Genomic DNA, 15,696 nt, shown 5'->3' on the forward strand with positions numbered 1-15,696 from the left:
CAGTCTGCTGGTGCAGCAGTGAAACTAGCGAGGCCATCTTTGGCTCCTGGTGTTGTCTGCCCTTACGCAAGCTCTTAGGCGAGGTTCAATCTTCTTGAACAATTTTCTGCAGTGGACACACCTCTTAGCTAAGCATGCTGGGTGGCTGTCAGTCGTTTATGTGTTTTTGTGTTGTGTGTGTTTTTTGCCTGCCCCACAGCTGGCAGGAAAGCTTGGAGTACACCCAGCTGAGCTGCAGAGCTGAGGAAGAAGCCAGTACCTGTCCTGACGCTTGCTCCATCCTTGGCATTGATACAGATGCCCATGATACATTTGGGGTGAGATGGAAGCGTGTGTGGCTGCTCTTAACAGCCTAATGTGCCATTTTAAAAATAATAATTAATGATTCCTTCTCTTTGAGGTGCCTGCAGGGGCGCCTTGCATGCCTGCTCACCAAGTCAGGAGAAACAGAGTAGAACTTGTACATTATCTTAAAGTTTAAGACTTATAACAGGTGGGGAACCTCAGGCCCATAGGTCCAAATATGGCCCTCTACTGTCTCGAACTGGCCCTCGGGACTCTTCCCAGGCTACACTAATCACCAGCTCTGCTTTGCACCTTCTTTAACTGGTTTTGCCTGGCTGGAATTTGCCCTTGAACTATGAAATGCATCCTGCTTGCTTGGGTGGAGAGTGGAGAGGGGTGTGTGTGTGTGTGTGTGGAAACTAGCCTGCTGTACAGAGATAAAATTAATATTTGTTGCTTTGCCCGCTTTCTGTCTCTTGCCCCACCTACCAGTGCCATGTGGCCCTCAGTCTGAAAAAGATCGCCACCCCTCACTGAAAGGATCTGGGGTCCTTCCCCTGGGGATCTAGTGTCTGGGGCTTCCGTAATTTCTCCACCACACAGGCTCTTCTTGCTAGCGACATGTAGCAAACTCTCTCTCCTTTTATAGGACTGGGAAATGACCAGGATCCTTGGCAGCATTTTGGGGCCTGACAAAGATAATACAATGTACTATGCAGGCCACAAGCAAGAGGTTCGACCTGAAAACCTACATTCTGATAGACCCAGGTGGGCTGACATGGCATCCTCTGGGAGAACAGAGTCCTGGAGTTGTCCGAAAGCAGGTACATTTCCCCACCCACTTCATGCCAGTGTAGACCTGTCTGTATATTTGGGTTTGGGAGAACACAGGAAAGCAGCGTAGCTCAAATATTGCACCGAGAAACCCAAAGCCTGTGCCCAGATTAAATAGATTTCCATACATTTGCATAATCAGTTCTGCTTCCTCTATTTAGGTTCTCAAGGAACTTGAAGCTTTATAGTCAAGCTTTTGGGCGACAAAGGGCAAAAGGAAAATGTAAATAAATATGGGGAAGGCATGGAGACAGGGTAATGCACAGTGATGGCAAGGGGCAGGCAACAGAAGGTGATTGGGTGGTGAGAACTGCTCCAGGCATTGAGGTCATTCTAGAAATACCAGAATTCAGATCCAGAAACTAGATTCTGCACATAGTCCAATGTTCTTGTGGGGGAACGTAATGCACCCCCCCCTTTGGCTTAGTTTAGAGATCTCTAAGAAAGGGCGGGGAGCCTGTAATCCTCCCAATGTTACTGGACAACTACTCCCATCATCCCTGACCATTGGCATCACTGGCTGGTACTGATGGGAGTTAGAGTCCAACAACATCTGGAAGGTCAAAAGTTCTGTTTCTGTGCTGCCGTTGGCTTAAAAACTCATCTGCTTGGAGAAGCGACTCTTGTCATCTTGCACCAATACCCGTGTAGTAATATCTTTGCTGTTGGTTTGCTCAATTTTCCGACATGTACATCTTGAGCATGGGAGGAATTGTTGCAGTATCTTCCTTTCCCTTCCAGGATCCAGGGCCGTGAGCCAGGACCAAGGGGACAGCAGGAGGCAGAATCAAGCAGAAAGCGGCTATTTCTCTCTGGAGCGTCGGAAGTCTGAACCAAGTGGGGCCTCTTCCCCTCCCCGTGTGGGCAGCAGTGTTTTGCCTGCCCGCGGGGGTGCCTCGAGGCCAGGCGGGTGGCTGCCTTCTTCCATTACTTCTGCAGACTCGGACCAGAGCTGGCGCACAGGCGGCAGTAGTGAGGGTCGGCATGGGCTGATGAGGCAGGAGTACACGGTGTTGGCCGACCTGCCCAAGCCAAAGCGTCTCAGCCACCGGCAGGCCTTTGAAAAAGAGCGCAGCAGCTCCCGCACCCGAAGTCCTGGCCGGGCAGAGGTGGAGCGGATCTTTGGACAGGAGCGCAGGTGAGAAATGGAGATGCAAGTTTTGGCTTTTTGTCAGGAGTGGTGGGGGCAAGCTGTGGAGCTGTCCTCCTGACACCGGCATCGCTTACCAGAGTGGTGCAAGGGTACGGCAGCAGCAAGGCCGGGGCTGCATGGGTACACCAACAGAGCCAATCCAGCACTTTTGCTGGTGCGCCCACATGCCCTGCCCAGCCAACCTGCAGCAATGCCAGTGTTGCGTGCGCACACACACACACCGCTTTCTATTCTTGAGCACAAGAAATAGGGGCTGAATTAATGTTTGTCATGTATTCCTGCTCACAGGAAAAAAGTCCTATGCAGAAAGGTTGAAGGAGCTGGGTATGTTTAGCCCAGAGAAGAGAAGATTAAGAGGAGACATTATTCCGTTCTTCCTGCAGAAGAGGACAAAGACTTGTTCTGTAGAGCTAGATCTAATGGGTTTCAGTTACAGAGGGGAGGTTTGGGGTGAACAGTAGGAGAATCGTCTTGATGACAGCAGTTTGACAATGGAACCAATTACCTAGAGGGGGGTGGCTTCCCCCTCTGTGAGGGAGGGCCATAGCTCAGTGGTAGAGCATCTGCTTGGCATGCAGAAGGTCCCTGGTTCAGTCCCCAACATCTCCAGGCTGGGAGAGGCTTCCTGCCTGAAACCTTGGACTGTCACTGCCAGTCAGTGTGGCCAGAACTGAGCTAGATGGACCAATGGATCTGACTTCATATAAGGGGGCTTCCTATGCTTCCTCGCTGGTGATCTTCAAGAAGGAGCTGGACAGCTTTCTGTTGGGGGGGACGCTTAAGAGCTCTCAGTTTCCTGCCTCAAGCAAAGGGTTGGACTAGATGGGTTACAAGAGTCCCGTCCAACTCATGCAGTTCTATAGGCCACTGGGTTCAGTGGGGCCTACTCTTAGGTAAGTGTGCGTAGGCTTGCCCCTGTGGCGCTGACCTCAGTTTGCACCTATGCCCTGATCTTCCACAATTGTCTTCTCCTGGCTTCAGACATGGTCCTGTGGGAGGGGCTCATTTTGGTCTAGGTTGGCGGAGGGGCTCAAAGTGCCTCTGCTCCCCCCCCCAAATGCTCAGCCTCCACTTTCTCCTTTGATGCTGGAAGGAAAGCCAGCCCCAGCCTGAAGCTGGAGAAGAGGACAGAAATCTTCAAACTCTCTTGCTGGGACAACCTCCACCCTCTCTCTGGTTCCGAGTTTGACAACAGGAGCCTCAACCTTCCTTTCTGTCTCACCAGAAGGTGATGAACACTTTCCATGCTGAAGGTGTTGGGGAAATGTGGACCTCTGATGATGTGTATCTTCAGCCAAAAAAAGTACATATGTAGTCCTTGCAATTTTGCACATACCTTGGGGATTGCATGCTTGGCTCAGTTAAGGTCTGAGATCATGGACACAAGGGCTAGCAAGTCCCTTGTAGTGTGTTTGGAGATTAGTTCTTGATTATATCTAATAACTATATCTCCCCTCTCCTGTTTTTTTTTTTGTCCTTTTGGGGTTCTTAGGAAGTCAGAGACACTGGAGGCATTCCAAGCCCTGGAGGAGGGTCTCTTAGAGAGGCTGGATAGCAAGACCCTGAAGCTGGCGAAGGAAGGACGTTTAGTCAGGAGGCAATCGAGCCCCAATCTGCGCAGAGAAGTGAGTGGCTAGTCCATAGTGAGGAATGGCAATTGGATATCGAGTGGGAGTGGAATGGGCCCTTGGTCAAACTATATTTTCTCCTGATATCTGGTTTCCCCAATTTGTGTCTCCATGGTTACCACAGTCCACTTTGAAGAGCAAACCTTTCTGATCTTTGTCTGACTTTTGAATATCCCCATTCTCTCATGCTGATCTGCTTATGGAACAGTCCTGAGAAGACTGTACCACCTCAGAAGGCACAATAGTTTGACAGTGTCCTTGCATCAAACTCTCTCTTCTTGATCAAAACTTACTATGTGAGGGAGAAGGAGTCTAGCCTATCTTTATCCTCAGCCTGCTAGTTTGCGTGAGTGCAAAGAGTCTGGCATGGGAACACTTTCATACAAGCTGTTCCCACCTGCCCTTCTCCTTCTGATGTTTTACAGTCTCTACAGTGGGGAAACTCTGAATGCTTCCATTGGCTCTCAGAGGAACTATTTTTATTGCTGCTTGTTCCTCTGACTGTGCATACTTCCATGACTCCCAAGAGGACAGAGAGATCCGGAAGTAGTATTGTAAATTTCCACCCTTGGGAAAAGGGAGAGAAGGATGGTCTCTTATGCATGTGACACCACCAAAAGACGTGTGTACAGGAACTGTTAAAAAAAAAAGAAAAAAGCAGCAGTCGCATATTCCTTGTTGGGAATCATTAAGAAAAGGATTGTAAAATAAAACTACCAACAGCATAATCTTGCTTAGGGATTTTGCATATTACATGGTATATAAATATTATTAATGAATGAATGAAATAATGGTTTTATAGAAATCTGCGGTGCAACCATAACTTGGAATACTGTGAACATTTCTGGTCACCTTACCTCAAAAAGGATATTGTAGAGCTGGAAAAGGTTCACAAAAGGGCAGCCGTAATGATCAAGGGGATGGAGCAGCTTCCCTACGCGGAATGGTTACAATATTTGGAGCTTTGTAGTTTGGAGGCGGGCAGACAAGTAAAGGAGGGCATGATAGAGGTGTATCGGATTGTGCCTGGTGTGGAGAAAGTTGATGGAAAGATGTTTTCCTCTCTCATAGTAAATTACAGAATTTGCTCCCACAAGATGTGATGATGGCCACCAACATGGATGGCTTTTAAAGCAGATTAGACAGTGTTATAGAGGATAAGGCTGTCCACAGCTACTAGCAATAGCAACTATGTACCACCACCACGGATGGAGGCAGTATCCCTCCAAATACCAGTTGCTGGGGTTTGTGAGCAGGAAAGGATTCTTGTGCCCACTGTCTGTCTTGGGGGCTTTCCAGAGGCATCTGGCAGGCTGCTGCAGACAACAGGTTGCTGGACTAGATAGGCCTTTGGTCTGATCCAGCAGGTGTGCTCTTATGCTAAGGATTTGATTGGGTTTCCTGACTTGTAGCTGTGATGCTACTGTCCTTGCTATAGCGTTTCCTTGTCTTGAAATAAAAGGAGGCACTCTTGGGGGTGGCAGGTGAGCTCTGTTTGATGCTGCATAGAGCATTCAGACAACTGAGTCTAGAGCTACCATAACTGTAAGGCTGAGAGCTGACTACATGTTGCATTGTGTCTGCTTTGCTGCCCCCTCCTGGCACACAATTAACTGGCTTGCCCTTTCTTCAATTGGCCACTGGTGGCCACATCAAGCCCTCAGTGTCAGAGGAACCTGCTGCCTTCCAGATGTTGCTGGACTACACCTCCCATCCTCCCTGACCACTGACCGGGGCTGATGGGAATTGGAGTCCAGCAACATCTGGATGGCACTAGGTTTTCCCTGACCCTGTTCCAACTCTTTTGAACTGGCTCTGCGCTTTCCTAGTATCCCTGTTCATGTGCCCAGGGATCAACCATTTTTTGGCTGTCATTGCCAGTTATGCCAAAAACCAGGACTGCAGAATTCTTACTACTCCACCTCTGGGGAAGCCTCCACCTTGAGTCTTTCCAGCAGGAAAAGGCAGGATGGGAGCAGGTTGGCTTGGCCACTTGCTGAATGGAGGTGCTTCAGTCAAGGAAGCCCCACCCTGACAGCCTCTCACATGGGAAAGACTGGTGGGGGGCTTGCTGGTTTGGCTGCTGTAAAGTCAGGTGCACCACGTGTCCCATCTCCAAACAACCCCCGGCCTTTCTTTCATTCCTGGAGAGGAGAGGGATCACCACACCACTGTTCACATGGTCCCCACCCATCTCTGTAGCTTCCAAGTTGGGAGAGATGCTGGGTCACTCATAGCACTGGGCAGTGGGTGATAGTGACATGGTTGCTATGGTGGATGTGGAGCCCCAAATGGTTGCAGCCTGCCTGCACTTTGTTCTGCTGCTTTGAGTGGCTGCTAGTGTTTCAGTCCCAGTTGGTGTGTTTTCCTGTGTGGTGCTAGGCATGTGCATGCGTAGACAGTCTTTTTAAATACTGCCACTACATAGAAATGGGTATAGCTAGCACAGAAGTTCAGCTTGTATTCTCCCAATATGCAATACTGTGACCCTCAAAAAAACAAAACAAAGTGATGCCACTGGGAGCAGCAAGTGCATGGGACAGGTGGCGTGCCCAGGATCCGAGGTCAGTAGTTGCAGACAGCCTGTTGGACAAGTTAATCCTATGCTGACTAGTTTGACTTGTGCTGTGTTTGCTTTCGGTGGATTGTCAGGTGCACTCGGTGTACTTTGCAATTCCCTGCAAGTGCAGGATCCAGCATCCGCAGTGTCTTTACACCATATAGCTCCTAGCCTCTGTGGCTACAAAGAAGGCTTGTAAGTGTGTTGGCAATGGCTAGTGAAATATCTGGAGTTGTAAAGAAGGGGCTGAGCAGTATTTAAGGCCATTTCTATGCTGCTTAATATATAAAATATCTCTAAGCAGCGTAGAGCAAACTAAAAAACTCCACAGATATTACCAAAATATACAATAGAAACATCTGTACAAACTGCTAAGAGCGGCAATAAAAACTATAGCAGTGAAGGCATAATAACAACCAGAAGACAGAGTCTTAAGCTTTAACAATTAGGGAAAGCCTGCAGGGGGAAAAAGCAGGTCTTCAAAAGATGACGGAAGTAGTTAACTGACAATAACGATAGAGGCAGTGTCATACTATGTCATGTGAACCACCAGTGGCTGATTCGGTGATCAAATCCACGGAAGGCTAAGGATCATAAACCTTTAATAGCTGGGCATCTCCAGGAAGGTGGTCTTAAAGAGGCTTGCATGGCTGCTTGCACAACATATTAATGCAAAGAATGGGGGAAGGGGATAAGAAACAATGACCAACATGGCTTCATTTGCCTAATGTAGACCGCAGGGATGACAAACCTTTTTCAGACCAAGGGCCAAGTTTCCTGTCGGTCAACCCTCTGGGGGCTATGTGCCAATAATGGGCGTGGCCTACGTATGTGCACACGCACACCAATGTCAGTCAGCATGCGTGCACGCATCCAGTTCTGTATATCGTACATGAAGAAGGATGCAGACAAACTAGAACAGGTTCAGAGGAGGGCAACGAGGATGATCGGGACTGGAAACAAGGCCCTAAGAGGAGAGGCTGAAAGAACTGGGTGTGTTTCCCCTTGAGAAGACTGAGGGGAGATATGATAGCACTCTTCAAGAACTTGAAAAGGTGTCACACAGAGGGCCAGAATCTCACAATGGGCTCAAATTATGGGAAGCTAGCAGCCTACTGGCCAGACCCAATTCCCCACACCTGCAGGGAGGAGAAGGGAGAATAGAATGTCCAAGAGTGCCCAGCAAATGGCAGGCATAGGCGAGAGGGGAAGTGCCGTTCATCAGCAGTAGGACGCACATTTTGCTTGCAAAAGGTCCCGGGTCCAATCCCTGACATCTCCAGGTAGGGATGGGAAGGGCCCTCTGTCTGAAAACAATGAAGAGCCACTGTCAGTCAGTGGAGACAATGCCAAGCTACAGGGACTGACTGGATTCAAAGCAGCTACCTATGTCCCTAAGACAGATTGTGGCCCAAGGCAATTTTAATACCCGAGATATGAGGGTAACCTTGTTTGCAGTAACCAGACTCCTCCTCTTCTTCAGGTTATGAAAAGACTCCCCTGGGAGCCAGAACAGCCCAGCCGAAGCAGAGGTGAACCCCAGCGCTTTGGGAGACCAGAACAGCGACCAGAGAGATGTAGCAGGAGCCAAGGCGAGTCGGTGCTCTCCGGGAGTCCCATTCAGCGCTTGCAGAGAGAGAGCAGGAGCAGGGGAGTGTTTCTTCACTCGGTGGCTTCCCATCAGCAAGCAGAGAGGGAGCGGTGGAAACACGAGGACCCTAGGAGAACTGACAGAGAGAAGGCTCCCCTTCGCACCCCTGCAAGTCATGGGAAGCCAACGGAGGAGGGTGGGAAAAGCCAGTCGGAGCTCTTGTGTCACAAGAGCTCTGGGAAGAGCACTGAGACCAAGTGGAGAAGCAGCCTGGGTGCCCTGCATGCTGCCCATCCTGGGAGGAGTTTGGACAAGAGTCGAGCGAGCCACGGAAGGCTACTGGAGAGGTACAAGGACAGCGACCGGAAGGCACGAGGCAAACCTTTGCTCCCCATAGATACAGGCGAGCATCCGAGAGAGGAGGCGAGAGCCTGCCGGGGAGATGTGCGTGATCTCAGCCCAGGGAGGACAAGGGCAGCCAGAGGTCAAGGTGGGCAGACTCTGAGTCCTCCGAGGCACAGGGAGGTTAGCCGAAGAGCCCAAGGAGAAGCTGGGTGTGCGGTCAGTCCAGGGAGAGAGATGGGGATAGGTTTGAAAACTTATGGGGAGGCTAGGGGTGTGCTTGGTCCTGGGCTATGTACTGGTGGAAGCCAAAGAGAGATCAGCCGCTCCCTGAGCCCGGGGAGATGCAGAGAAAGCAGTCAGAACAGACCTGGAGAGGCCAGGCGTTCTCCTAGTCCTGGGCGGCCAGTGGAGAGTTGCCACGCATGTCCAAAGCAGGCAAGGAGCTATGCTGTTTCTGAGCAGCAACCGGAGGGTAGCTGGAAAAGCCAACGGGAGGCCTGTTCCAGGACTCCACGGGCAAGTATAGATACTGATTGGCCGGGCAAAGGAGAGCAGTCCAACACTTTCACTAGGAAGGAGAATGACTGGAAGGGTTGTGGCAAATCCTTATGCCCCACAAGCCCACCAGTTTCTGAGCAGAAGAGAGACCCTTGTTGCCACGTGAGACCAGAGGATAATTGGAAGAGCCAAGAAGGGTCTTTGTGCCATGGGCATCCAGCGCAGCTCTTGGAAAGGGAGTGGATGAGCCAAGGAGAATGCTGGCATTTAGCAAAGCCAGGGCGGCAGCAGCAGCAGCTGGAGAGTAACTGTGGAAGTCGAAGGAGTTCAACCGGATGGATAGAGGATGAATGGAAAAATCGGGGAAGGTGTCCAAGTCCTGCGAAACCAGAGAGTCAGCTGGAGAATGAATGGAGCAATGAGGAGAAGCTCTTGTACCAGGTAAGGAGGTGATGGGAACTTGCCCAGAAGCGTGTCCACTTTTTTCTTCCCAGTTTCTATAGAGGAAGATGTCTTTGGCTTTTTTTCTTGGTAGTCCCTGCTGCTGAGTGGTCCCCAAAATAAAGTCCCAGTAGGACATGCACCAGGAAATCAGTTTTCTGCTTTGGGGCATGAATGTGGCTATAGCACACAACTGCATCAAGGAAGCTTATGTAACTTGTTCCGAATGTGCTTGCTTAACGTGCATATTTTTGTATATATTGGGCCTTGTTCATTCATGAGGGTGTCAAAATAGTTTGGGTACTTCCATGTGACCTGGAATGCTAATGGTTCACTATACTTACAGTCCAAGATATGCTGATTGTTAGTAAAATGTCAAAATGGGACTGTTTACTTACTTGTTACACGTATATCCTGCCTTTCTTCCAAGGAGCTCACAGTGGAATACATCATGGGTCTGCTCCCCATTTTATCCTCACAACAGCTCAGTGAGGTGGCTTAGGCTGTGAGACAGGCCACATTCACACCATACATTTATTCCACTTTAGACAGTTAAGACTTCCACCAAACAACCTTGGGAAGGGTAGTTTGTGAAGGGTGCTGAGAGCTGTTAAGAGAGCCATATTCCCCTCACAGAGCTACAACTGCCAGAGTGGTTTAACAGTCAGTCCCTTTTCCCAGAGACCTCTTACATTGCAGATCCTGCACTGAGGAGGGGTTGGACTAGTTGACCTCAAAGGTACCTTTCAATTCTGCTATTCTCTCCAGTGTTTTTAACAACAACAACAACAGACTGTGTTTCAGACAGGAGACTTTCCCAGCCCTACCTGAGGATCCCAGGGACCGAACCTGGGAATGTCTGCTTGCAGACCCTGTGCTGTACTGCTGAGCTGTGGTCCCTCTCCTCAGTGTTGCCATTTGCTCATTCTCCCACTTGCCATGCTTCCAGAGACCAGGAAATGGTGAGGCTATGAGGAGAAAGGGTCAAAGTGTGAAAGAGCCGGAGATGAAGCAAGAAACAGTGGCAGCTGTTCTTGATCACCATTGCTGCTCATCTTGCCTTCTTCTGGGAGGTGCTTGGGATTTGGGGGTGGGGGAGGATGAACAATGAGGAGGGGATCCCCACTGAGGGAGTCTTGCCCAAGGTTCCCCCAAACCTGGAAGCTGGCACGGTTTCCTCTTAGTTATTTAGGCCTTAGATTTGAGGAAGAAAGGATCATTCCAAAGCATCCAAGAATAGCTATATATCTGTATGGAGAATGCAGGTTTGTTTTGCTAGTATGTAAATATGTTCATACCTTGCTCGCAGGGTATCAAAGCTGTTACTTCCCAATAGAAAATAGATATCTTTTATTTTTATTTTAGAATAGGTGCCTTCCAAAACAGCTCTCCCTCTGTATGGGCTTGAACAATACCCTGGCAGAGATTTAGTTCCTTCTGGGCCACCCTGAATGCTGAATTTTGGCACCCGCACACAGCCCAAGACATGCTGATTACTAGTCAAGTCTGCTCATAATATTCAGATCTTGGGTCATGAAGATTTCCTCAGAATAGAGGCCAGCATTCCAGCATAGATCAAGCCAAGTTCCACAAGGAGCAGAATATTTCTTTGTATGACTTTAATCCCGGTATGTCTCGCCTTCCTGTCCAAGGACGCTTCAGACAGCTAACAAAATAGTAAACAAGCAATGTTTGGGGTGTGTGGGTTCCACTGCCTCTTCAGGCTTGGATTTTGAGGATAGCTCTGCCAGTATAGGGTGATCAGTTGCACATTGCCAAAAAAGAGCAAAAGAGGACACAGATTTGCATATGTTAATGAACATGCATGGCTGTAAATTGGGAAATAATTAAATAGAAATAATAAATCCCTCCACAGTAAGACTATAACCAGGTGACCTGTGTCTGCTATCCAGGTGCTAAATGTGGATGGGGCAACTTAAAGGCCTCTGATCCCCCTTCTTAGGGTTCTTTAAGCAGGACATATGGCTACCCTGTTGCAGTAGCAGTCAGAAACATAGGCCTGTGCTTGCAAAATGTAAACCTTGTATACGCCAACAAACGCTTACACAGTGGCCTGTTTAGGATACTCGTGTTTAGGATCCAAGCTTGGGAAGAAGGATCTAGGCTGTGCATTCCTCCCTTGTCCTGTTGCTCCCTTTGTGAAGCAGCTTTGGCATTGCATGCCTCATTTACATTAAACCAGTATGCCCTGGGAAAATTCTGGTTTAATGTTGGCAACCATTCAATAGGCTTGAATATACTGAAATACATTTTAAATTTATAATTGAAGGGTCACCTTTCTCCATATGTCCCAACATACAGTTTATGACCAGAGGGAGGGACTCTTCTTGCGGTGCCACCACTGTGGTGGAAAGGAAGCTGTGAACACAAGACAGGGATTTCTTCATGGTGACACCCTGTCTGGAAGTCCCTCCCAGGGGAGATTAGGCAGTCCCCTTCCAAGATCTGAACAGGGTGGTTTATAGCAGATGCTATTGGAGGTTGCTGATTCATAGAGTCGCCATAAGTTGAAATGGACTTGAAGGCATATAACAACAAAGGTTTTTTTATAACTGTCATTTCAACCATGGATATACCTCTTGTCAGATTTTATGTTGCCAACTGCCCTGGGCACCCTTTGTGGAGAAAGGGCAGATATAGATGTTCTGTGTCCAAAATGGAGAAATCTGGTTTAATGCATACCAGGATCACAGTGCCAAAGCCAGTAATAAATGGAGGAGTGTGTAGCCCTGATGCTCATTCCTGGACCCCAAAAAGCCATGGTTCATAAACCCATGGTTTATGGGTTGGGAGGATTTCAACTGCTGCATCTAGATGTGACTTCCATGAAAGTTAACCTAGAGAGCCCAGGACAAATATGCAAAATGAACCACTGTAATGTGTACTGGTAATACAGACAAGGACCAGTAGAGCAGTAAATGTGGAAGGAGTGGATGAATAGGGAGAAATGCGGGGAGGACAGAAGGAACTATAGTAACCGGCAGGGTAATGGTAAATTCAGAAGTGCGGGGTCCCTTCGTGATAGTCAGGCCATGCACCCATCACAGCCTTGCTCCTTTTTCTACATTCCCTTGTCTTCCTTGCTCTCCCTGTCATCTCGCAAGCCAATCAGCATGAAAGGAGGGGCTGTGTTAGCTACTGAGAAGAGTCTTCTGAGTGGCTGCCTCACCCCTTCTCATTCTGATTTGTTTCAATCAGCATGAAAGAACAAGGACTCTTCTCAGTGGCCAACACGCTCCTTTCATTCTGCTTGGCTTTGGCTCCTACATAGGGACCTGGCTGGGACTCTGCTCCCAAAAAAGTGACGGGTCTACGATCCCTTGTGTCCCTGGACGGCCACGTCCCTGGTAATAACTTGCTATTAAGCATTTAGGAACTATATAGTGCTCCCCTAGGCTCCTTTGGGAGGAAGGAATGGATATAAATGTAATATATATAAAATACAGAACACAGATGTTTCCAGGCTGGTTAATCTGAAATAGCTGCCCCTCACCAGCATTGTGTGCTTGATCACTGCTGCTGCTTAGAATGGCTACTTTACAAACAACCTTGAAGAAAGCCACCTTTTACTGCTAGGACAGGGGTTCCCAAAATGTTCCATGAACAACCAGTGGTCTGCAAGCTTCATTCAGGTGGTCTGCAGCATGTCCATACTAAATATTTGCATTGGTTTTTCATTGTTTTTTCTATTGCCTTTTAATTTTTTATTGTATTTTATTGTATTGCAATTTGAATTTTGTGGAATGCAAATTGGAATACAATATTAGAAATAAAAGAAGCAATAAAAACACAATTAAAAGTCATACAGCATCTAGCACAGCACATTACAATTGCTGCAATAGGCAGAAACATCATTAAATGGTCCACCAAGACCCTCAGCAATTTTCTAGTGGTCCATGGGGGGGAAAGCTTGGGAACCACTGTGCTAGGAGATGTGCCAAAGATCTCTTTCAGCTTTTGAGCAGAAACAAAATTGTGCATTTTTAAAACTTTCTCCACAATCGTGTGATCAGGAAACTGGCTTCCTTTTTAAAGCAGGGATTCTTGGAAGAACGCTCTGTGAATATGGCTTTCTTTATGCATGTTCCTTAGTAGCACCAGCTAGATGGAGGCCAACTTCTGAAAACGTCTTGCTTATGTAGAAGCCAAGACCTTTATGTGGACACCAATAAGAAGCACAAGGTATAGTATGACCTTGAAAACTATTATCTGGCTGGTCAACTGGATGTCAGCTGCTAAATCTTGGCTCTGAAAGGGCTCCGTCGAGCAATTAACTATATGGCAGAAAAAGGTTTGGTGGATACAGATTCTCCATCCTAGTGTTTTTTGGGAGCCAGGCTTGTCTTCTGTTGCTGTCTGCAGGTAGATGTTGCTGCCTGAATTATCTCTGTAAGGAGTAAAGGCTGTACTTTGGTGCTAGGAGTGGATGCTTGAAGGTGCTGTGAAGACCTGGGGGAGGGGAGGAAACACTTTCCATCTGGTTTTTCCCTCCATTTTTTTCCAGAAGAAAATGGAAAAAATTGGGGGGGGATGATTTCCCTCCCAGTTGTTCCATTTTTTAATATCTGGGCCTTCACATCTCTATCTTGGCCCCCATGTTCCATCCTTGGCTTCTGTAGTTAAGGAATGTTTGGTAACATTTCTATGGTTGGAAAGTAACAGCCTGGAAAAGTGGATTTGAGACCTGTCTGATAGGTGTCAGGCCCAGGATGTGACTCAGGAACCAGACCAACGGCTGTAGTTAATTTGTGTTTTATTAGGGTAATGTCCAAACAAAGACTGCGTTTTCTCATGAAGCAATACAGGGATACAGGTCCTGCGGCATTGGGAGAAAGTTGACAGAGCAAGGGACTTCTTCCCGCCTGTTCTTTAAGAAGGGGCCAAACGGGCGCGCAATCTTTCGCTCCTCCTTAACTGCCCCTCAGGTACTGCCTGCCTTCCCCCCCTTCTCTCCTGTCTTTTCAGCTGTCTGCGTGTGCGCGGTGAGGGGGGAAGCATCACCCCCTCCTCTTCTGAAGTTTCCGATTCCAGGATGGGGGATAGGGGAGGGGCTGATGGTAAACTGCCTCCCCGCTTTTCGGCTGTGAGCAGCCCTCTTTCCCCTCTTGCTCTGAGCCTGAAAGAGGGGGAGGCGTGAGAATGTCCAGGGAGGGCTCAGGCTCCCCGTCGCTAAGCGACCTTATCACTGGCAGTTTCTCTGTTTCGTCTTCGCTCCAAAGGGGGGAAGTTCCTCCCCCTTCCCTCTGCCATCCATCCGAATACTCTTCTCCCAACTCTCCGGGATCCAGCTCCCCGGGATTGGGACCCCAGCTCTGCCTTCCGACACCATCCCCCCTCCCAGGCTGTGCCCCCCTCCCCTTGTCTGGCTTGGGACGGTGGGGAAAATGTTGATGGAAAAATTTTACCAATTCTGGAGCATGCACATCAGCTGCATCTTCCCATGATCTGTCAGCCACCCCATAGCCTTTCCAGTGAATCAAGTACTGCAGCTTGTGGCGTCTGATCCTGGAATCTAAGATCTCCTCAACTTCAAACTCAAGCTGCTCATTTACCAGGAGTGGAGCTCCGGGAGGTTCCTCCGGCTGTAACTCACTGGGAGGGGCGGCTTTCGTTAAGAGGGATTGATGGAACACAGGATGTATTTTAAACGTGTCAGGCAGCTTCAGTCGGTACGCCACGGGATTGATTTGAGTTTCTATTTCGAAAGGACCCACCCTCTTGTCTTGTAATTTTCTACATTTGCCCGGCATCTGGAGGAAGCGGGTGGACAGCCATACCTGGTCTCCCGGTTGAAGGGGGGGGCCCTCCTTCCTGTGCAGGTCAGCAACTCGCTTGTACTCCGTTTTGGCTTCGTTTAACTGCTGTTTCAGTGTCTGTTGCGCCGCTTGCAATTCCTTAAGGAAGTTCTCAGCTGCCGGTACCAGCATTCCTTCTGAGCTGCTTGGAAAGACTTTAGGATGGAATCCATAATTAGCGAAGAACGGGGTTTGTTGAGTGCTGGAGTGCAGAGAATTGTTGTAGGCGAACTCTGCAAAATGCAAATATGATACCCAGTCAGTCTGTTGATAGGACACATAACTTCGTAAATATCTTTCCAAAACGGCGTTCAAGCGTTCCGTCTGCCCATCTGTCTGGGGGTGATGGGCGGAGGAGAGTTTTAATTCCGTCTGCAACTGTTTCCACATTGCTCTCCAAAATTTGGCTGTGAACTGAGTTCCTCGGTCTGAGACTACGCTGTTTAGCAATCCATGCAGCCGGTAGACTTCTTTTATGAATAACTTGGCCGTTTCTTTAGCCTCTAAGGCCCCTGCACAAGGAAGAAAGTGTGCCATTTTGGTAA

General features: G+C 48.6%; 1 protein-coding gene across 12 annotated transcripts in view; it reads left to right on the plus strand.

Annotated features, from left to right (window-relative positions):
• Nucleotides 1-15,696, plus strand: part of TRIOBP (TRIO and F-actin binding protein) — an 86,216-nt gene that overhangs the window by 15,218 nt on the left and 55,302 nt on the right. For 11 of the 12 annotated variants that reach the window (XM_061639080.1, XM_061639071.1, XM_061639079.1 and 8 more), the window contains 6 exons: nt 200-317; nt 935-1,109; nt 1,861-2,257; nt 3,366-3,500; nt 3,765-3,897; nt 7,944-9,335. In XM_061639080.1, the coding sequence (XP_061495064.1) occupies nt 200-317; nt 935-1,109; nt 1,861-2,257; nt 3,366-3,500; nt 3,765-3,897; nt 7,944-9,335 (2,350 nt within the window). The remainder of the gene's footprint in view (nt 1-199; nt 318-934; nt 1,110-1,860; nt 2,258-3,365; nt 3,501-3,764; nt 3,898-7,943; nt 9,336-15,696) is intronic. The other variant, XM_061639075.1, reaches the window with a different exon arrangement.

Source organism: Rhineura floridana, chromosome 8 (assembly GCF_030035675.1).
Source record: "Rhineura floridana isolate rRhiFlo1 chromosome 8, rRhiFlo1.hap2, whole genome shotgun sequence".
NCBI classification, from domain to species: domain Eukaryota; kingdom Metazoa; phylum Chordata; class Lepidosauria; order Squamata; family Rhineuridae; genus Rhineura; species Rhineura floridana.